The sequence below is a fragment of the Coptis chinensis genome, chromosome 3 (assembly GCF_015680905.1).
Source record: "Coptis chinensis isolate HL-2020 chromosome 3, ASM1568090v1, whole genome shotgun sequence".
Lineage (NCBI taxonomy): Eukaryota > Viridiplantae > Streptophyta > Magnoliopsida > Ranunculales > Ranunculaceae > Coptis > Coptis chinensis.
In genome coordinates, this window is record NC_141458.1 from 98,044,669 (window position 1) to 98,068,198 (window position 23,530).

Consider the following 23,530-nt stretch of genomic DNA (forward strand, 5'->3'; position numbering starts at 1 on the left):
TTGTGAATAACCATTCCACCAGAACTATCTTATTTCTCATCAATTTCCACAGCCCATTCACAAGATACATTTTTCTAGCTATGGATCTATCAGATACAACACTCTCTTCTCTGGCTCAAGTCAAATAATGGCCAGGCAAGCTGCTTCTACAACATCATATGAATGATTAAATGTTACAACACGGAGAAGCTTTTGCGAGTCTCCCTAGATTCATTCTCGATTCATCAGCCTGGCGAGCTAGTAAACTCAGGTGGCATTCATAGCAGTAGAAGCTGCAGACTACACCTTGGTTCTCGTTGGAACAGCAGTTTGCACTTAGTTCTTGGTGCATGCACAGGTCCTATATGCATCCCTGGTCACTCATAGCTTGGGCAAGAGTTAAGAAAGCAGATATTGCAGCACCATGTACATAAGCCCTGTCATGTACAGTTAAGCATAATGAGAAAAACGGCAGACTTTCAGATATATTGCAATAATAACTACAGAACCTATCAAGCTGAGATGATGCCAGATCTGGTAAATAAGAACACCACAACTAAGATTAACTTTTGAATGATGAGGAATATATTTTACCAATAATAATCTCACCGACAAGGCGACAAGTACTTTATTCGGGCTTTTCTTTCTCTCAAACTTTTTTAACAGCTTGCCAGCTTAGTTGTATACTATGACAGAGATTGCCATCTTGAAAAACTTCAAGCAGCGGTTCAACAGAGACTAATATCAAGACAAGGTCCTTTACTATTTTTCTTTTCCCTTGTTTTAAAGCTAGACCACCTTATGGTTACATTGCAGTGTTGTTTGTCAGCTATCTGTAAAATTATTCTTCGTTATTCTCCAACTTTTCCTGGTACTTCCAATCAAATCTACAAAGTATGAGTGGTTCGATTTAAGTTGATTTCTCCAACTTTTAATGGTGCATGATTTCATTCCAATTATATCTCCAAAGGATGGGCGGTCCAATTTGTGTTGGTTTTGAACAAAGGTGATTTAGATGGAACCGCGAGAACAGTAGGTTCTCCGTCATGCCTCCCATCCTCCGCCTCTACATCCTTGCTACACATGGTTGTGTACCTATACGTCTGCAATAATTTGTTTGGTTTACATGTCTAGACCTACCTTTTCTAGTCTTCTTGTTCCACTCGAATAACATGCTATTCCAACGAAAATGTTGTATCATATTGTAGCTTGTATATGTTTTAAGGTAGACAGAATGAGATCCAAGAAAGAAACAAAGGTAGAGGAAAAAAAGTGCATACATTAAAAATGTGAGAGTGATGGGTATGGTTTGGGCACTTACTCCAGACTGTCTTTTGAGTATCCAAAATCCGTTGCAGCTTTGACTGTCTTTTGGTATGTCTGCTTCATAGCATCCTATCACAAAAAGAAGTAAAGTAAAATGGAGATTTCAGGAAGTATATTGGGCTACTTCTTAATAAGTTAAGAACCAACAACACATGCAAAACCCAGGTACTGAAAAGGGTTATGCGAATAACATTTCAAGTGTTCTGGTTTGGAATCTCCATAATCCTTCCAAAATGTGAGGAACCGTCAGAAGGTGATTTTACACCCAATAATAACTGAAGAATATGTAAGTGTTTTTGAGGTCTCATGGTGCCTGGTTAAGTTGGTATTGTGCCATATAAGTCCTGCTTTTTTTCTTTTGCATTATAAGAGATCTTGTTAACAGGGGTTTAAATGCTAGCCATACAACTCACCCCCAAAATGAGTCATCCACCAAAACAAGCCATCCACAGCATATTACAAGGAATAATATGCAGATTAAGAACAGCCACACAATTTCATCAAATTCCACAGTTTCCATTTGATTCACCCAAAGTTGCAAACTAATGTACATAAAGTATCAGATGTAAACACATCTAGTGCTTAAAAGTTGGGATTCAAAACCAAATCTTACAGGCTATAATAATCCCATGTCAGTTCATATTGGCACTCAAGTCAGGCAAATTTGTGCTCATGTCCTCAACAAAAAACCCCCCTAAGTCACACTCCAAATGAAGGAGGACACATGTCACAGCTTGGAAGCAAACATCCCTTTGCTTCTTTCAAACAGTTAAATGATTACAAATGAGGTCCATCCCCCTAGTTGACAGACTTGGAGATTTCTTTAAAAATTACATTTATTAAAACTTTATATCCCCTACGTAAGAACTCTTTGTTACCTCCATATGTTTAGATAAATATCTAATATTTTCAGTAATATCCTTGATACTTGTACATATTCTTAAATGTTTTTATTCCTTAACCACACTCTACAAGTTTCCCAATTATTCTTCACATTCTATATAATTCCACGTATCTCAAGGGCTCTCTAGATTCTAGAGTATTTATTTCCCGATCGCCAAAATGACAGCTCTGTGACAGAGCTGAACCGAGGAGTAACAAAAGGGCAAGTCAAGAATGCAGAACACAGTAAATAGTGACAACAAAAACTTTAACTAATTTCGTTCTTATTCTACCAATGAAATTGGTATTCTGGACCTACAACAGAAAGGAAAGGGGATAACCTACTGCACTCTTCACAGGTTTTCCTAGTCGAACAATATCCTTCTATGCAATAGTAACATTGTAAGCCTATCAGTTCTATCATTTGCTCACTGAGTGGTATATTCAATTTACATAGAAGTATGAGTTGCTTCTTCATGAAGTCCCAAGTCTCAAAAAACTTTCACAATGGAAAATATGAGAGATTCCGTTCACAACGGGGCGATTCAATTATGTTGGAATACCAGAAATTTTTTAGGTAGTGAACTCGATGAATATGGTTGCTAGCTTACACTCTCACATGATATGAATGTCTATAGGGCTGCAGATCTTTGGTGGAAAACAATGAAATCATATAGTGGGACTTCCTCGCAAGACAGGACCAACTGACCTCGCAGCAATGATATAAAACAAACATCACCCACGGATTTGATCCGTGATCTTTTGCTCTGTAGCAAGTAGCAACAACAGTCGAAACGACAAATTTGAATTAACCATCACGAAAGAAAACAGTGCATACCTGTAATTTCGCTTCAAAATCCTCAGGAGACTAATGCACCAAATTACACTCTCGATTCAATTCCAGTTCTCCAGCAACAACCTGTTATCCAGTTAGTGATAAATAGGATATATAGATAAAAAATATTAAGCTTAGAAAATCTCATAATCCTTGCAGATACTACTATGGAGAGCAGATAGAATAAATCTCTCTGTCTCACTCTCTCGTTCTATCAAGAAATGAAGCAACAAACCCAAACGCTCACGACGCTTCTGAACTGCAACGCTCTACCATGTATGACCAATTGGGAAAAAACAACTGTTTGACATTTATAAACTGCATAGGCAACATAATCAACAAAACTCCATTTTCTTTTTTACATAAACTGAATTTTACAATCATCAGAACAATTGATGCTTTGATGGATCAATAGTGAACTCAGTTGTCTAACCATAAGTTCGGATTATGATGATACTTATGTACTCAAGTGTTAGCGACTCCACATACTTTTAGGTTAAAGTTGAGTTTGGTTCTCGGAATCGAGTTTCCAGGAAAATAGTGAGATAGAGTTTGTGCAACGGATGTGGATGTTTTTCGTAAGGAGAGAAAGGAAGATCCCATGTTTCTAGAAGTTGTACCATAGAACAACTTCCTTTCTAAATGAGGGGAAGTTGCTTTCATTCAAAACTCCAGTTCTTCACTTCATCCCTAATTCTCTTTTTCCTCGTAATTACGATTCCAGAAACCAAACTCAGCCTACTATGAAGCACCTACACTGCTCTAGAGGTAAAGCATCAGTGTCCGACACGTATCTAACACCAACGCAACCCAACACACCCTTGACACGTGTCAAACACACGATTTGGAGTGCCGGATTTATTAAATAATTTTTAGGATTCTGACAAGCAGACAACAATTTTTAAATTTTAAAGTGATTAAATCAATTGAAAGAAAATATGACTTGGTAGAGGTTTTATTTCACTAGTAGAATAACAAAAAGGAGGCACAACGAACGACTGCAGTTGATGATTGACAAGTCTTTTTTATTGTCATGGATCCTTTTTAATCTAAATCACATTCACACGGATAAGCGTGTTAGACACGGCAACCTATATAAGTAGGACACGGGGACACAGCTAATTAAAAAGAAAATTATTACTATTCTTTAGTTACACAACTACTTCTTGGGCTCAAAACCATACAAAGCATCTCTTTAGAAACAAATAACCAGGAAAGTGGTATATCATGGAACTGTAACTACATTAATAAATTATTTTCTTAGTATTTTAGGGTACAGTTTGAAATCGTATGCACAACGTGTTTGTGTGTCCAACACGAGTGTCTGTGTGTCTGACACAGATTTTTTTAAGAATATGAAGTGTCCAAGTTAGTTTTTAATTGATATTGCTATGAACTTCTAAGTTTGTTGGCATTTGCTTGCACTTTTGCACATGTTTGGTGGGGAATGTTCAATTTCAATTATACATGTATTTATGTCATTTTTTTAACATGTCCATGATGTATCTCTGTCCTACATTTTTGAAAACTACCATGTCCGTGTCGTATCCGTTCCGTGCTTCATAGTCAGCCTATGTAAATTATGATACCATCCAAACTTTCCAATATATTTATCTACATTATTTGGTGTTGCTGTTTTTTAAGTGTTAAACTACTTCTTGATTTTGCAACATTTTCCAAAATCGAATAGAATTTTTCAAAAAGGCCAAGCAACAAATGATTTCTGAATCTAAACGTTGTTACTGTGGTAGGAAGTATTAAACATGTATAAAAGGGGATAAAATAATGTAAAGAGCTGAAACAATGCAATAGTCAAGCATACCCCTCCAGCACCAGCAGCCTTTGCTGGAGCAATCACAACACTGGCTTTCCTCAGCACATCAATTGCTTGAGGGGTGCAGGGCATGTTTGAACCTGCAAATCAAATATACAGTGTAACTGTTAGGCAAAACACAATTCTAAACAAGAAAACACCAAGTACACAACAAAGCTAGAGCGACTACCTTCTATCAGTAAACGACAACCTGAATTAACCAAATTAACAGCATCAGATTGATCGATTTCAGTTTGTGCGGCACAAGGAAATGCAAGATCACACCTTTCATTCCAAGGCTTGGCATCTTCATAGTACTTCGATCGAGCATACGTTTTTGAATAATCTCTGAAAGAGGAACATAAATCAACGGGGTAAGCTATTTAGATGATATTAATTGATACTATACCAAAAAACAGTATGGGTGAACCAAGGAACAAACACCTCAAATTTCTTTGTTGAGCTTTGATATCCCTTATAAGCGACAATTTCACATAGTCTAATCCCTCTTCATCTACTAAATAATCCTTGGAATCTGCAAAGCAAAAACAGTGCCATGTAACCATCTGCATAAGCTGCTTGCAAAGTTTGCGATTTGCAAACCAAAACTATAAACACAAGGGTCCATTCCTTGTGCAGGTCTGTAGTGAGTTCTATTGTGTAATGCATTTGACCCCCCCTTTTTTTCTCTCTCTCTCTCTCTCTTCCAAAGTCACAGGATTTGTTGGGTTTAGGCCCTCTCCTCTAAAACACTACTGATACTAAATGGCTGGAAGTTTCACAAAAAATAGGCACTACCACAAGATCGGTGCCCAATGAAATCTCAAACAACTATGAAGTCAATCAGCTCCGAGGACGAGTATCAACCTTCAGAGTGCATTGAGAAGCTATTCAAGCTATCAGAGGGGAACCTTTTTCCAAGTACCCACTGCAAAGTTGACAAGAATAGTTCCAAGAATTTAAGTTCCACAAACTGGCAGAATATTTTATGTTTTATTTTGTTTCCACTTTTCTTGTGTTTTTTCTTTTGTTTTGGGGAATGCATTAAAACAAAATATTTCGTTACTTTATCAGCCCAGTTGCCATATACATTGACCAATCACCATACTGTGGAGGTCTTGAAGATAGGGACTGGATGTCATGCAATAAAGGAAGGTCTTAGGCACAGTCTAACAAGTGCGCAACAGCGCAGGTGTCTAGTACAATGTTGAGACTCAATCGAGTTAGAAGCTACAAGCCATTCCCAAAATAGCTGTAAGCATTAAAGCTCTCAACTCGAAATATATATAAATCTTGCGACTTGCCTATCTTTCAAGATACTAATCGTAGAGAAATATTCAGATTTATTTCAATTCCCCCTTTACCTGTTAGCAGAGGCCCCATACTAGGCAAAAAATGCTGACTGCTGACTATCTCTTTCTTTTTCTTTTGTTTATAAATTAGTTCATTTTTAGTGTTTTTTTTATCTATCTATATATATATATATATATAAAAGCTCGCGCACATTCTCTCTCCTCACCATATCGCTCCATTTTACACTTCCAACAATATGATTGGCTCCTAAAAAATCGGATGGAATAATAATTAGTGACACCTCCCTGCATTTGTTTAATTCTCCTTGGTCTATTCTCAAATTAATATCACATCCCCAAATTCAAGCTACGTACATAATTCTAATTCTTTTTTTACAGTTTGCGTTTTTTACAGTTTGCGGGTTTTAGAAATACTCCCAAAAACCACCAACAAAGGGTTTCACTCTCCACTCTCTCCAATTTTTTTTCTCATCTAGGTTTATATACTATAAAATTTAAACAGATAAAAGAGTCGAGCTTTGCTATTCACCTATTCCTCTCACCATATTCATTTCAAAGTTGAAGCTCGCTCTTCTTCGTTTCAAGTTGAAGCCACACACAACCAAACTCAGGAAGAAGGCTCAAGATCGAAATCTAAGGTTTGTATTATCTAAAGTCGGACGAAAATAGGCAAGGTCCATATTTACTTTTTAAATTATTGTGTTCTCATTTTTTCTTTTTCAATCCTAATATTTTCTCTAATTTATTTGTTTGAAGGACTTGTTTGTATTTCCAAAAAAAAGTGGATGTAAAAGATAGGTTGTCCAGGTTTCTACTCGCTAGGGTTGACAATGATGTTGATGAAAACAAAGAGCGCCAGATTCCGTCCGTGAACACGTGGTTTGGGGTTTTAAGTACACCAAGATGACCCTAGTTGGCTACTTGATGGTTCCAAAGATGAAAGGGATGGTAAAATATGTATGCAACCACTATCCAAAGAGGCGAAGAGAAGATACTATTAGCGAAGTTAGAGGACAAGATGACAAGATTTACCAAGGAGACACGATCTGAAGGTGGAAGCGGTTTATTCAAGCAAATGGACGCCACAACGGGTTTAGATGAAGCGAATGAATGGATTCTGGTTTGAGCTATTTCTCTTTAAATAGTTTTGTACAGCTATTCCATAGGAATTCTCATGCTTTAAAGTAGTCCAATGTGAATGTGGAACCATTGCTTTTAGTTTACTTTGTTCTGTTTTTTATAGCTTTCATGAATTTGTTTATATTAGGTGAATTACTTTGGCTTCAATCCTTGGCTCCTTGCCTACGTTTTTTCCTGGATAAATATTGTTTTGATTAAGTATTGTGAAAACATAAAAGGACAGTTGAGCTAAACGCTAATAACAAATAATTGATTGAGAGATGACCACTATATTTACAAAAGTGGATTAGTGGAACTTATAGATAAACACGAGAAAAAAACTCAATTTCCATATTGTTGAAAAACTTGAAATGACTTCCGTTTGAATTACAATGGCTTATCAAAATTTGTTGAAAATACTAATTGTAATTGACATGGAGGCTCTAATACTTACTTGATCTTGGGTGCTGTGGAACTGGGGACTGCTTAGGAGGAGCGGAACCTGCAAATCAAGAAGAGTGTAATTAGCAATAAATAGGAGTCAAAAGGCAAAAGATAGGAGAACCTTACATGCCCTCGCATTATCCTTCCTATGGTAGGTTCTTGCATGTTATCGAGTTTGAGTAGAGTAGTTATTCGTAGCCATAAAATTTTTTAACCACATATGTGAGCAAACTAAATGATAGTTCCCCACTTCCCCTGCTTGGGACCATAGAACTACAAAAATGTACTTTTGAGAGCAACTCTGAAAAGAACCTATGTTCTAAGTTATGGGTCACATCGTAACGTTCCTTTTGGAAAGGAATTGCAAATTGAAACCGCTGAATGTATACCAAAGGGAGACGTGCAGACATTGCTATCAGTTTTAAGGGCAGATTATAGGAAACTTGACATGACGGTACAATTGGACAGAGAATTGATAAAGGAGCAAGGTTTGCTCTATCGACTCCAAGTATAGTTGTATGTTAAAGCAAATAAAAATTAAAAATACCTGAACTTCCTCTGACACTGTTGCTATGCAACTTGGAGAAAAGGCCAACAAGATCGAGGAGCAGTTCCAGAAATAGTAGGCTCAGTCTATTCGCTATTCGTAATTGTACCGCTCATCGGAGAATTTATCTTTACTGTCAGGACCTCCAACAAGTGCTCCAAATATAACATTGGGTTTCTGTCTTTTTGACTGTACCATTTCTCAAACCCTTCTACACATTCCACCACTGAATGGAGAATGGATGTGGAGATAATAGAAGCCCCTCTGTCGTGAACATGAACTGGGTAGTTCGCTCCATACCCGACTAAGTAGCTCATGGACTTGGGATTTTTGCCAAGAATGTAGTTAGCCTGAGGTTGTTTTGAGATGATGACCCTACTAAGCTACCATTTTTTGCTTTTGGTAACTTCTTTCTTTCTGGTGTTAGATTTGTTGAAAATTATCCAAATATTTATTTTTCGTGTATTCCTCAATGTGTGAAGTAGGTGGCTTCTTAAAGAAACAGATCACTATTTTCAGGATGGTTGTAGATTTTAAAGCAACTAGGCTATGTACTACGTGCATTAGTTTGTGGTTGTAAAATCCTTAGCCTCATCCAGGATATCCTCCCCTTCAAATGCAAGGTTAGAAGCTTCATACAAACTCAACATTCCTTTAATGTCTTCGTGTAGGCTTGATTTAAATCGTCTGCTATCATCCTTCAAGAAATTAAAAACATCTGTATCCACACACAAACAAGGAGTTATGTGATGTCCCGGATACAAATTGAAGTACCTAACATCGATAAGAGACATTTGGCCATTGGAATTTAAAGCAGAGTTATTCATCCCAGTTTAAGGTGTTTTTTTTTAAAGGATTTCATACGTTGGGATATTTTATAGCCATATTGTCTCAGTAGCCTAAAGTAGAGTGACACAACATGAAGGTCCTCCTGATCAGGCCCAAGACTGCTTTTGCTCATTGCTATGCCACCTAGGAAATTCTTGATTTCCTCTTCGAAATGGTAACTTAAACCCATCCTACAGAGGTTATCAATCATCTCTAGCCTATATAACACTCCCACCACTCCCGAATTATTGAAGATAGTAGACTTTACATTTTCCTTTAACTTCTTTGCTTCACTTTCCCACATCTTTCCCTGCAGAGTTATTAGCTGTTGAATTAGTACAAGTGAACATTTTATGACTACACAAACATAAACGGTGATCATATATTACAACAGGATGCTCACCATATATTCACTCTTTAATGACTGAATAAAATCGAAATCCCAAATGCTAGGCTGGTAATTTGCTGATCTTCTAACTACTAATGATTCACAAGTTTTAGTAATTGCAGGACAATGAGCATGTTGAATTACACAAGATTTAACACTCAAAGCTCTTTCCGAAACATTTTTTGTTGGAATATGAGTCAAGAAGCAAGTGAGAGATTGGAGGTTGAGACTATAGCCCATTGCCATCGCTTTAGATTGAGGTACAGTAGTAGGTGAAATATTGTATCTAAGTGTATTTTTTTTATGTGTGTGTGTGTTTTGCGTGTGTTACGCTAGTGATGTTACCAGCTATGGTCAATTGAATAGGTATGCATTAAAAGATTGTAAATCAAATATGTGGATAAGTAATGTTAAGTATACATATTTTAGGCAGATTATATTGTCACGTCTCACTTAGATTCATGGATAAAATATGGAGATGAAGTTTCATTGATACTTTGCAACTTCAGCTGGAAAATTTTGTGGAGTTTGAAGCAGCATAGTGTAACGGAACATTAACTCATTAATCAATGATTTTATTGGTAATACTTCAAACAAGGCAGTCTCAAGTTGCCATGTTTAGGAGTATCTGGTATACCTTCGCCCTCTATCTTTATTGTAGCTATGATTGGCGTTATTGTGTGTAATACATTCTTTTAACAATGACCAGTTATATGTCTCGAGTCGGGACCACGATAATTAATACCCAAATAGGGATCACCAAATCATCTTCTTATCAACTCGGATAATGATTAAGATGATCGAACATGTTTATTTAGTTCTTTTGGATTTTTGTAAAGATCTACCAACTTACCATTCTTGCATTTGGTAACTGTTATCTTTTTGGTGTTAGATTGGTTGAGAATGTTGTGGAACACATGGTCTTTTGACCACTCCCATCTGACATTTTTACCATTTGTTCTTTTGGTTGTTGCGAATGATGAACAGGGCAAAATACATAGTTGGCATAGTTAAGTCCTTGCAATCAAAACCTGGTGGAGGTGTAGAGTGGCTTGCTTCTCTTCGTAATTTGGATCTTAATGAAGTTGTTGAAGCTCTCTGTACTTTACCTGGTGTTGGTCCCAAGGTCGTAGCCTGCATTGCTCTATTTTCATTAGACCAACACCATGTTATTCCTGTTGACACACATGTCCGCGGTATCGCGGCATGCTTCGCTTTTAATTCGCTTTTGATTGCTAAAACATGCAAACGGCTCTTTCACTAATATTATTATTATTTTTTTTTCTAATGTCTTCATTTTGGGTTAACGGTTTGTGGTCGACGAGTATTTTTGATGAACCGAACGAAGAATTGACAAGAGAACTTCATCAAGATTGGTCACCGCCATGCGTCTTGAAATCGGATTACCTCGATATGGTCTTCTAAGATTGAAACTCTTTGGATTTAGTTAGGGCCTAATAGATCTGCTGGTGCTTCTGGAACTGATGCATTATTGAATGGGTTGGAGATATTTAAGCTCGGTCAAAGAGGGGATCTTTCTTATCCATCAAAGCCATTAGGTTCGGGTGGAAATGCATCAGGTGTGAAGGAGCAGGCTCTTTGGGTTGGAATTGGATCAGGGATTACTTCCATTGTTCTTCTTGCATTTTTGTGTACTACGTTTTTCTGTTACTGTGGCCAAAGGGAAAAAACAGCTCCTGCCAAAAACAATCCACCTGGATGGCGCCCTTTTTTCACCATTGGAGGGAACATGGTATCACCATTGATATCGCATTATAGAAGTTTGTGACCACCAAGTATTGATGCCCCGGCCATCGGGATTTCATCAAGAATATGATTACTGGTAGTTCCCAGCGCAGGCTGATGTGATGTCCTCATTATTGACTATACTACTGGAGGTTTTGAAGCTGGTATTTCCAAGGATGGTCAGACCCGTCTTGATGCAGGATATGTGAAGATGATTTTGTTTAAGCCCATGGTCGTGGAGACTTTCTTTGAATACCCGCCACTCGGTGGTTTTGCTATGAGGGACATGTGTCAGAATGTTGCTGTGAGAGTCATCAGGAGTGTTGAGTAGAAATATCCATCTGGAGTCAAGGTAAGAATGTATGCAGCCAAGAAGGCAAGGTCCATATTTACTTTTTAAATTATTGTGTTCTCATTTTTTCTTTTTCAATCCTAATATTTTCTCTAATTTATTTGTTTGAAGGACTTGATGTATTTCCAAACAGTGGATGTAAAAGATAGGTTGTCAATTCTTTAAATCTCTTTAAATCTATTTGTAGTCTATAGAAAATTAAAAATAGATTAGGGAGATTTAAACAAATCTAGGGAGGTGGTACTAATTATTATTCTATCCAATTTTTTAGGAGCCAATCATATTGTTTGAAGTGCATCTTTATGATGTTGCGAACGTAAAGGGAGTTGCCACCGATCTTAGCCAATCGCAACACTCCCTCGAAGTCCCGGAATTTACATGCCCGTCTGAATTGAGCAACTGTTTGAAAGGTGTAGGCGTGGTTGTCATACCCGCAGTGTTCCAAGAAAACCGGGTATGACCCGCGATGACCTTTTCAACATCAATGCCAACATTGTGAAGACCACGGTTGAGGGCTTTACATTGCGGACAACCGTCCGGATGCTTTTATCCACATCATCAACAACCCAATCAACTCCACGCGGTTACCAATTGCTGCGGAAATACTCAAGCAAAAGGGTGTCTACAATCCAAAGAAGCTATTTGGTGTTACAACTCTAGATGTTGTTAGGGCAAACACTTTTGTTGCACGAAAAAAAGAACCCGCGGCTCATTGATGTAGATGTCCCAAATTATTCGGAGGACATCTTTGGAATTACTATTCTACCTTTGTTGTCGAAGACAAGACCAAATACAAACTTTACAGGTCAAGAAATTGAAGAGCTAACGGTGAGGATCCAAAACGCCGGCGTAGTTGTAGAAGCAAAGGCGGTGAGGGTTCTCGCGACACTTTCTATGGCATATGCAGCTTTGCTAGATTTGTCGAATCATCTCTCCGTGCTCGGGATGGAGATACGGATGTCTATGAGTGCTCATTCGTCGGTCGAGCTTCTTGAGTGCCATTCTTTGCATCTAGGATTAAGCTCGGTAAAAATGGGGTGGAAGCGGTGATATCTTCAGATGTCCAAGGGTTGGATGAATATGAGGCAAAGGCTCGGAAGCTCTCAAGCGAGCTTAAGTCAAGCATTGAGAAGGGTGTGGCATTTCTTGCTAGAAAGCGGTGCAGCCCCGACATCGGTTTGAGCGATGAAAGAGTCAAATAATAGACTAGCGATAATGACCTAATGGGTTTTAGTGAAAGAATAAGAAGAAGTTCAAAAAATCTTACATCCGCCATCGATTGATTGTCTCAGTTTTGTAGCATAGGAAGTTTGCTTGGTTCTCATGTGCGACTCTGCATCGACCGAGAATCTTGGATGGGCGGCAGATTCCCGTCCGTGAAACAGTGGTTTGGGGTTTTAAGTACAATCAAGATGACCCCGGTTGGCTACTTGATGGTTCCAAAGAAAGGGATGGTAAAATATGTATGCAACCACTATCCAAAGAGGCGAAGAGAAGATACTATTAGCGAAGTTAGAGGACAAGATGACGATTTTCTTACGGAAGGAGACACGATCTGAAGGTGGAAGCGGTTTTATTCGAAGCAACGGACGCCAACGGGTTTAGATGAAGCGAATGAATGGATTCTGGTTTGAGCTATTTCTCTTTAAATAGTTTTGTACAGCTATTCCATAGGAATTCTCATGCTTTAAAGTAGTCCAATGTGAATGTGGAACCATTGCTTTCAGTTTACTTTGTTCTGTTTTTTATAGCTTTCATGAATTTGTTTATATTAGGTGAATATGGACCTCTAGACTCAACTTGAGCTCCAATAAGAAATTCCATTTTTCTCCAAACCCAACCAAATTTGATGTGTGAGTGTGTTTGTCTATAAGTAAGTTAGTGTGTGCGTGCACGCACGTGATAAGAGATGATCAGATGTGGGCTACTTCATGTTCTAATCTTTGCCATGAAAGGGTGTCAGGTAACTTCGGTGTTTGTATGGAAACAAGTTACGATCTATCATACATTATTATTAGTCATAGACTTATATCCATAAAAAAAATATATAGTTATTGGTTTATAGCAGTTCCACAACATCAAGCCATATATACAAGATAGAGAATAGAATCAACTTCCAAATGTATCAAATAGTGATCAATCTATAAAGACTGTGGTAAGCATGAGGTTGGATAATAGAAGTGTCGCCAGACTGATGCTCACAAGCGGATTAATCACAGCATACAAGGCTCATATGTGGCATGGAAGCACGCTAGAGGTTCTACACACAATTGTTTCAGAGGGTGAAGGCGGTGCTGCTGTTATACAAAGAGGCATGTTTCTAAATTTCAGGTGTACAAGCCAAGGTGGAGTCCCATGGTCACCCGGCACTTGGGTTCTCCATGATGTGTGAGGAAACGTAGAAGACTTTATCGACGCAGGTCATTTATCAATTCAAATTATAATTTTGTAGTTAGAAAGCACTTTTCAATAGAAGACAGTAGAACTTCTCAATGCAGGTAGAGTTGGTGAGCAGGAATTCAGACGACATGGTCGAAGTTAAATACATTGTGACCCTGCATCCAGATGTGTTAACCTCAGAAGTGGTGATTACAAACTATAGATCTTGAGCTCTAGAGGTGACTGGGTCTTTGTTGAGCCATTTAAGCATGAGCAGCCCCGATGCAACTTATGCTGTTGGGCTAGAAGGTTCAAATATAAATTCAGCAAACCGCCTTTTGTGTCTGATTACACCATCATTCCTCCAGTATCAGAAAGCAGAACAACGGGAGCCTTTCAAGGACTATTTTCTAGCAGGGGAAAGAAGGATCAAAACAAGTCTTCTTTGAACTAAACAAAAACACCAAAACGAAGAAGAAGAATTGGAAGGGTAAGAAAAAGATAATTATGGACGGTGGTGAGGAAATGAGCGGGATATACACCCGGTGCACCTCGAATTCACATTTATTGACATTAATACTCATCCAATAAATAGGACTTCCCTTGATCATTTCTTATTCAACTTATCTTGGTAGTACCGCGAGAACAAAGAAAAAATTAACCTAATGTGTGTTAGCGATAATGTTCAATATAATCGAGAAACGATAGGCAGACTTCCCATAGTTTATTACTTTGACCCAATCCTTCAACAGAAAACAATGAAAAAAAATTTAACCAATTTACTTTTGGTCTTAGAAGTTCCTTTAATCTGAATACGTTTCATGACTTTCATCTATTATTTATACGATAAAATTTCAAATCATTTACTTCCTAAAATGTATGTGGCTGCTATATTAAGAGTTGTCTTTCTACCGTAATACAACAAGGTAGAAGAAACTTCGATTCACGATGGGGGAGTAGTGGGTTTGAAGAACTATACATTTTCAGTCCCGGATCAAATTACGAATTGTATGGTAACTATCGTTACACTGTCTGCAGTCCATCGGCAATCTTTGAAACCAATTGTCTTGAATCCTAAAGGTGTATGGAGGGGCGAACACTTTCTACATAATCCAAACCTCTAAATCGTACAAAGGGAGAAAGTTACTGATCGAGACCAAAAGTACATTATCTGTTTCGTTGTTGCAACTCTATCAATTAACCAAAATGTTGATTCTGAGTTGTAAATTGCTTCAGAATTAAGAAGGAAAAGAAAAGAAGGACCAGCATGTATTTGACACAAAGAACAAACTCAAGAGAGTCAACAAATAGATTGTCTTAAGAACATGAGAACCGTCACAGAAATTGTTAAGCTACATTTCACACACAAATTTTTGAGTAACAGTAACCCAGTTTACAGAGCTGTAAAATTGTTCGTGAAACTGGTACAACATCAACAAGCCAATCAAGTAGGAATGAAATGATGTCCTACTTCATAAGTGTCCATCCATGTGATTGACAATAGGACTGCAACTAAGATTATGAAAAACCAGCAAACGAATTTCAGAACCACCTTCATAAAAGTATTTTGTTTGATACAACGACTTCCGACTACATCCTTACGTCCAAACTCTATGACACTAGAAACTTGATCATTAACATTCGAAACAGAAGCATTCAGTACGTTAGACTTCCATTGAAATTGTTTAATAATGCTTTTTGGATATAGGCATATGTAAGTCGATTGTTATTTTCTAATTTTTAGTACTTGCTTTAAACTTGATTTGCCTTCTTCCTGTTAATAAGACTGAGTTCCCTTTTGTTCTTAGGTACTTACACTTCTAATATTTGGCTTTTGTAGATTATTTATGTAATTGTTGATATGCCAAATAGTTTTTTGCTATAAACATGTTACTTTTTCCTTAGTTGCTATACTCTAGATATCCAACTCATATCCCTATCTGCGCCTGCAAATTCTACTATCAGTATAGATGACTACAAGAAAGAGTCCCACCATGCTTTAACTTCTAATTGTCAAACAAAAAAAAAATTATAGATATGTTCAAAATTAAAGTCATACTAATACTGGAATTCTAATGAAATAAGAAAACCTTTTCTTATATATATACAAAACATACGATCATATCTCCCCACTCCTAACGAATATAAAAAACACAGGTAAACTTTTGGTTCTCAATTATTTTTTCTGATATACATGTTGAATCAAATATTACATATCTAATTGAATTGCTCTAAATTTTTTCATTGTATAGAATAGAAGATATTGAATTAAGGCTACAGAAAGAGTAACACAAACGGTTAAGGTAAACAAATTTTTATTTTTACATCTACTTCAATTTTATTTATTAGTATTAATAAACATGTTTTATTTAATCAATGAATTCAACATCAAAAATATATGTTATTGCCTTCTATTAGTTTGTGTTCAAGTACTACTAGAGTTATTGTGGTTAGTTAAGGTAAAAAAAAACAGGCACATAAACTGAAACCTAGGACACCAATGCAAATTGATACAAATAAACTGTTAAGCTAAAAGTTGTGTACCTTAAGCCGAGCATGCAAAGTGAGCAAAATATCATTTAGTAGTGTTGAAGCCCAAACTAGATCAGGATGCTCAGATGCGATTATGGATCCCAATTCATCAAAAGATTCATATAAACTTTGCATCCAAACTCCGCCACTATTCCCATCATGTAGTTAGGCAGCTCTCTACAACAGCAACGCAGCTAAACGCCTTAACATAATAAGAATGGCGTACACAAAGTGAGAGAATCCGTAGTCAAATTTCACCATATAATACGTTATTGTCCCTGAAACAACTGAAATCACGACAAGAAAAGGGAAGGACAAAAGGAAGTTGGATATGGTGAATGCACCAACTCCATAGTATCCACTGAGCCTTTCGCGACTAAAGAACTGTATGAAACAGAAACTTCAAGATTTTAACAAGAGCTACAACCTTTAGAATTTGTCTTAAAACTATTTCGCTACGATAGAATGTTGTAATGTTTGCTGTGTCAGCTAAATGCATTAGACACACTTAGGGTGTGATGCTTCTATAGCTGGATGCCTCATAGGACGTAAATCATCTTAGTAAATTCTGCTTAATTGAACACAAACTGGGAAACTACGTCAATGTGGGATTTATTCAGTAACTAAAAGTAATTTAGTGGAACCAGGATTACTGTAGTGAATTTTGATTTTTTTCATTCATAAGAAGGGTCTGCACTGATTCTTGATACAATCTCAAGAGGAGAGGTCAGAAAAAATGGGATAAAGAAAGTGAAGCGTGAAGTAAAGATGCCATTAACAGAAGTATTTGACATATACAAGCTACCTATAAGTTTTCAAAACAAATAAGTTGTCTGACAATAACCAGTCTCCTCAAGAAGTATCATGAAGGATTTGTCTGAGCTTGAAGCTTCCAATCTGATTTTCTACACTAAGAAAGCAGATTTAGGAGGCAACTTACATGTAATCCATTTTATAAAATTGGGTATGGCTCGAGAGGGTTGAGCATTCTATATCTATAACAGATGGAGCATTTCTCATTGAAACACTAAACTTGGCGGGACTAACTATTTACATTATACAACTATTAAAAGAAAAGATTGTCGAGAAAGACATAAGTAGAGTAAATCCAAAGAACTATGGATAACACACCAAATTTTACCTGACCACTTCTTAGCCCCGACTCAACAAACTCACCACTTTTCAACAACAATATTTTCTAGATGAGTTCCTAGAGAGAGCCTACCACCAAATTTTTGAATTCCCCTGACAAGAGAATCAACAACTCCCCCACTTCCATGAAGAAAATACTCAAGTTAACAACCAAGTTTATACCATTCTACAAACATATCGATAAATGGTGAGATTTGGATATCCTAATTGGTTGACAATTTGTAATTGTTCCCGTTTATACTATAAAACATTTTGTTGTCGTTACTATCACATTCCAAATCATTAACTAATTTAATTTTTAAAATGCAACTCATGGAGTATGAAACCAAACACAATATTTCACTCAAGACAGCGTTGAGAGAAATTCTCATCAAGGAAAAAATCCAGGGGAGAACCGGTTTACATATCAAAGATTGAAAACAACCGATCTGCTGCAGATGTCATAATAGATTTGCCGATAATGAGAGAAATCTTCAAAAATCCAAATTATCCTATAAGCCAATCATTTCCGGGAACGTATCAAACTAAGAAAGTGGACTCGAGAAAATGCGGTCTGCGGAAACGCTATCCGCTTCCTACAAAGGATATACAAATTTGAGGTTTTAGACATCAACCACAAAGAAGTCATTACTAAACGTGAAGAGCTACATGAAGCAAATACTAGAGAAAAACAACTTCACAAAGATATTGAAAACTTGAGAAAAGAAAATGCCTATTTGAAGTCAATAAATGAAGCATTGCTTATAGGAGGACCAAATTGGGATATGGACTACCTAAGCATCCCAAATAATTCATCGGATGAGGATGAGGATTAAGCGTAGTGTTTTTCAAGCTGAATTCTATATTGGATGAGGATTAGCACGATGTTAGATACATCAAATTTATGTTTATGTTTTTCAATTTGAATTATCTATAGTTCATCATAACTTAATGAAATATTTATTTTAGGACATATCTGAGTCGTTCAGAATTTTCTTTTGATGACATTAAGAACCTATTTTGGCTTGAATCCACCTAAGGTCATCCTAAACAAAACCTTTTGCTCCTCAATGTGTTAGCCTACCCCCATATGTATGACCCCTAAGTCAGTCTTTGAGATACATGATCTATGTAAATAACAACATTGCTGATCAATTGTCTCTAGCATAAATTAGAACACAATTCGAAACTCTTATGATTTGCCTTTCAAATTAACAATAGATATTTACCGTTTCTATAAAATAGTTACTACATATCTTGAGTTTCATGGGTACTATCTCTATTGTGCAGGAATTGTCGCTATTGCATATAGCTTAGGTTTTGTATTGAGTTTTCAATTGGTGTGGTATATTAAGCTTCTTTTGGTATTGCAAGGCGAGTGGGTATTAGGTGCATCTTCTAAGTGAAATGACACCAAATATTGGTTGTACTCTCAACAACATCATTTGGCACATAGTCAAATCGACATGAACATAAGTATTTCTCCAAAACTTTAGTTTATTATTTTGTCCCGATGATGCTACTAAAAATATATTATGAATAATAACAAATACCTTACGGAGACGAAGGAACTACTCCAAATGTCACCCGTCGAGGCGGCTTGAACAAACAAAGAAAAAGCAATCATCATAGTTACTGAAGCCTCCAGTGTGGTCACTCTACAAAGCAACACACAAACTAGACCTCCAATTGTTTGCACCACCTAGAGGCTCCAGAGCCTACCTCTCATCCCATACCTCATATCAGAGATTAATCCTCCACCAGGTCAAGAAATGAAATTCGCTAGACCAAAACTTGCTGCAATGATTCCGGCAATTTCGAGCTTTAGATTGAACCTGTCATAAAAGTATTGTGCAATTATGTTGTCCACCGTCGATTCCACTCCAAAACAATACCCATAAGTCAAGGTATGATGTTTAAAGCATTACTCTTAAGGGTCCAAGAAACTTCAGTGACATTTATGATAATGCCAAAGCTTCGCCATTACAGGCAATTGAATCTGCGCTTTTGAAAGAAAGCTGCGTGGGAAAAACAGATAGCGATTTAAATTTGAATTGAATTTTAGATTCAATACTCGCAATTTGTTCGGCCCAGGCCCAACACTAATAGTATACTTATGGGTCCCAATAGCTTCTACCTAATTAAAAAAAATATATCTAATTTAAAATAAGGTGATTTAGCTTTAGGACGTCCCAATAATATGGGTATTTGCGTTGGACCCAAAGTTTTACGTTTCAGAGCTTTAGGTAACCCTATCGTTAGTTAACGATTCATTTACCAAGTTTGACTGTCTATTGTGGTGTGTCTGGTGTTATGCCATTTCAAAATGCAACAATTACCCCTCACACATTTTGCACGTGCCCACACCATAAAACTCAAAAATTATTTAACTAATTATTTCATTCTTCCTCTTCTCTATTATTTACAATTATTTATTGACTTCATTTTATTAGGTATATTGCAGATAATGGCGTATGAAAAAATTACAGTTTATGTAAAAAAAAAAAAAAAAAAAGGAAATTCTAGAAGCGGGACTTAACATTCAACAAGATCCAATTATACAACACAAAATTAGAGAGCGGGACGATTCAAAAGCACTGTGACATTAAAGGTACCAAAAGACTTATTCTTTAACAAAGTGAAGGCGTCATAGTTAAAGAAATTGATGGAAGCCCAACATATTCATTTGCAAAAGCAGAGGATTCAAAGACTTTTTCACGCTAATACTGAGTTTATAAAGGATGAACATGATATAGAAATTGAAGACTTCAATTTCAAAGAACTTATGAAGAAAAGAATAGAAGTTGAAGAAAAGCAAAATCAACTCGATATCCTCAAAAATATTATGCTAGATTGTTTGGTTGATGATAAACACAACAAAGATAAAATATATTATCTTGAAGAAAAAAATAAAAATGAATGAAAGGCATGTAGAGTTTTATAATAAAGAAAAAAAACCATGAGGATTAGTACTTTAATACCAAAACTTTATTATGTTGGTCACATAGTATTTTTTTTAATGGCCGAAGTTTAACGCTTTTTATTTATGAAAGTTTGTAACTATTGAGTCAGTTAATTTTTAGTTTAAATTTATAATATTAGCTTGCCATTCCTGCATAACAATGTGGTCAATATCTTTGATCTCCAATTTCAACATGAACATTGGTTAAATAGCCATTCCTGCTCTTTGTACTCCCTCTACATTGCCCAAAATCCATTTCCACAACCTTGACATTGTCTTCAATCTGTCTATCAATGTACATGCAAAAAATCATATTGATGATTAAAGGGCTTAATAATTTGTATTTCTTTTATTTATAAGAGAGATTCTCCCATCATAATAGTGGATATGCTCTTAAGTAGTGCAAACTATTTTTCATAGGATGCATGTGGTCATTTTATTTATATAGAAATAATTTCATATCGTGTTATAATTTCATATCCGAGAAACGACAAAAATAAGTTCATATCGTGTTATAATTACAAAGCAAATACAAGAGCTTCACCTTAGTTTACAAAAGCAGTCCATATCCACATCTATTTAATTTAAGAGATTTAGGCGTGAAATCAAGTGGTATGTTGAAATAACCCTTTCTCAAGAAAAGTGATACACCGGTTGACCGAACCCCAATCATTCTCATAGCAGATATAGCAGCAATTCCAAAATTTGCTGAAATTTGGGAAACAAGAACTAAGAAAGATCAAGAAATATACTGATCTAACACAAAAAAGCTACTTCGACACAAATTTTCATACATTTAAAGACATCGGTAGGTTATAGAGAAAATATACGGGCGTATAACTCGATGTTTGCTTTCACATCAACTGGAGGAGTGATTGATAAAAAAATAAACAACGGAAAGGGGCCATATGTTTATAAGATAAGTGGGCAGAATCATCACAAAATTGGAACCTTGCTACCAATTCCAAGTTAGCTTTTAAATTTGGCCAGTTATACATATATACAACAAATGAAGTGCAAAATATTAGATTGTTTGGGTATGTATAATTTTCTTTAATGAACAATGCAGAAAATAATTTGACATTTGATTTTTCTTAATAATTTTGTGATTACATGTCATTTACATTAATTTTGTTTTTGTTCTTTACGCCAGTCGATTCCTAAATTTGGCCAATTATCGTATATATGTTACAGCCAATGAAGTGCAAAACAGTTGAACTCTTTTAGTAAAAAGATTGAAAAGAAAAACCGTTAGATCCAAACATTATAGCGGGGACTCATTGAAATGTTAAATGAAAACAACATAATAGGCCGAGAGTTACATAATGGCCAGAGATAGATTTATAGAATCTGAAATCGCTGATGTTAGTATAAGACTCATTAGTACAAGACAGACTGACGGAAGAGTATACAATATGCCAACTTCTAATGAGGTAGCTGGTCTTATTGTTGGTAATGAAGATGAATCTCAAGGTCACCGTCACGTTGTTGTCGACAAGAAAGGATACGGCTTGAAGAGGATCGATGAGACTTTTCCAAGTTTTATGTCAATGCAATACCCTATCTTATTTCCTGATGGAGCTAATGGGTATAGGGTAGTAAAGTTGGTAAGAGACAACATGTTACCATAAGAGAGTATTATGCTTTTAGAATGCAAATGAGAGCAAATGAAGGACTAACAATATTTAGAGGTGGTCGATTGAAGCAACAATTTTGGGTTGATGCATACACTGCTGCTGAGGAAATGAGGCTTTCGTGGGTTAGAAATAACCAACATACGATTCGTGCTGAACTATACCAAGGTTTGGTTGATGCTGTTATTTATGGGGACCCTAAACCTGCATCTGTTGGTAGGCGATTAGTTTTACCATCGTCTTTTACAGGTAAGTTCAATCAAATCCCAAATACTCACTTGGAACCTTTGAAAATGAATATATAATGACAAATGATTAATTTTACAATTGTTTTTTATAGGTGGTTCAACATATATGGTTCAAAATTATCGGGATGCCATAGCCATTTCGGATGGGTTTGGAACTCCCTGATATTTTCACCACATTTTACTTGCAACCCCAAATGGCCTGAAATTCAAATGGCATTGGACAAGGTTTCTAAGGGACTAAAACACGAAGATGCCCCCTAAATTGTTGCTTTCGGGTATTGAAATAAAATTGCATGAGTTAATGGTGATTTGCAACGGCGTAAACATTTTGGTAAAAGCTTGGGCAGTCGGACTTTATGTTTAATTCTTTTGCCTATAATTTATAAAATGCATAAAAGCGTAGTTCCATTTGGGATTAACGAACATGTATATATACATTTCAATAATAGTAGTTCATACATAATTAACCCAAAAATATTTGGAATAATGGGAAACTTAGAATGAAGAAAGAGTGTTATAGTTCAAAGAGTCAATTTGCACCTACTATAGATTTTCAAATCTACCAGTTTAGTAAGCCATCGGTTGGTGGCATAAATAAAGGAAACTTAGTACATACCTCTTGCTTGGATCAACACTCCATATTTAACACTAGGCGGATCTGAAATCGACACACATTGAAGATCATATGCCTCACTTCTTGCTATATCACCAGCGTTGCATTGGATGCCATTATCCATTCAATTTACATTTATAAAAAAAAGAAGGGATCGACTTTAGACTCCATGCATTGAATTTAGCATTGGAACTATACCAAAACACAACAACATCCTTAATGCCCTAAAAGCTTATCTTGAATAGAATTGATCAAATGTGTACCAAACACAACTTAGTAAGAAATCTTGAAGACGCCAACAACCAATAAAACTCTTGGTCTATACTAATTTGTTTTACTATTGTCTCGTTTAGTTTGCACAAATTGGTGAGGATATAAACAAAGTCACAGGAAGCATTTTGTTACGGTGTTTGGTAATGGTTAAAAATGAGATGGATATAGGCAGAAAAACATAACAAG

At 36.3% G+C, this 23,530-nt stretch overlaps 1 protein-coding gene and 1 pseudogene across 1 annotated transcript in view; one reads left to right on the forward strand and one right to left on the reverse strand.

The window, feature by feature from the left end:
- LOC147511990 (uncharacterized) overlaps positions 1-23,530 on the reverse strand; it is a 28,812-nt gene continuing 5,282 nt past the window's right edge. The window contains exons 5-10 of the mRNA XM_086603575.1: positions 5,280-5,370; positions 5,026-5,183; positions 4,845-4,936; positions 3,026-3,106; positions 1,301-1,374; positions 1-416 (exon numbers count right to left, since the gene is read on the reverse strand). Of these exons, the coding sequence (XP_086459701.1) occupies positions 3,056-3,106; positions 4,845-4,936; positions 5,026-5,183; positions 5,280-5,370 (392 nt within the window). The 3' untranslated portion in view covers positions 1-416; positions 1,301-1,374; positions 3,026-3,055. The remainder of the gene's footprint in view (positions 417-1,300; positions 1,375-3,025; positions 3,107-4,844; positions 4,937-5,025; positions 5,184-5,279; positions 5,371-23,530) is intronic.
- LOC147511991 (malate dehydrogenase, chloroplastic pseudogene) lies at positions 8,160-12,774 on the forward strand (annotated as a pseudogene).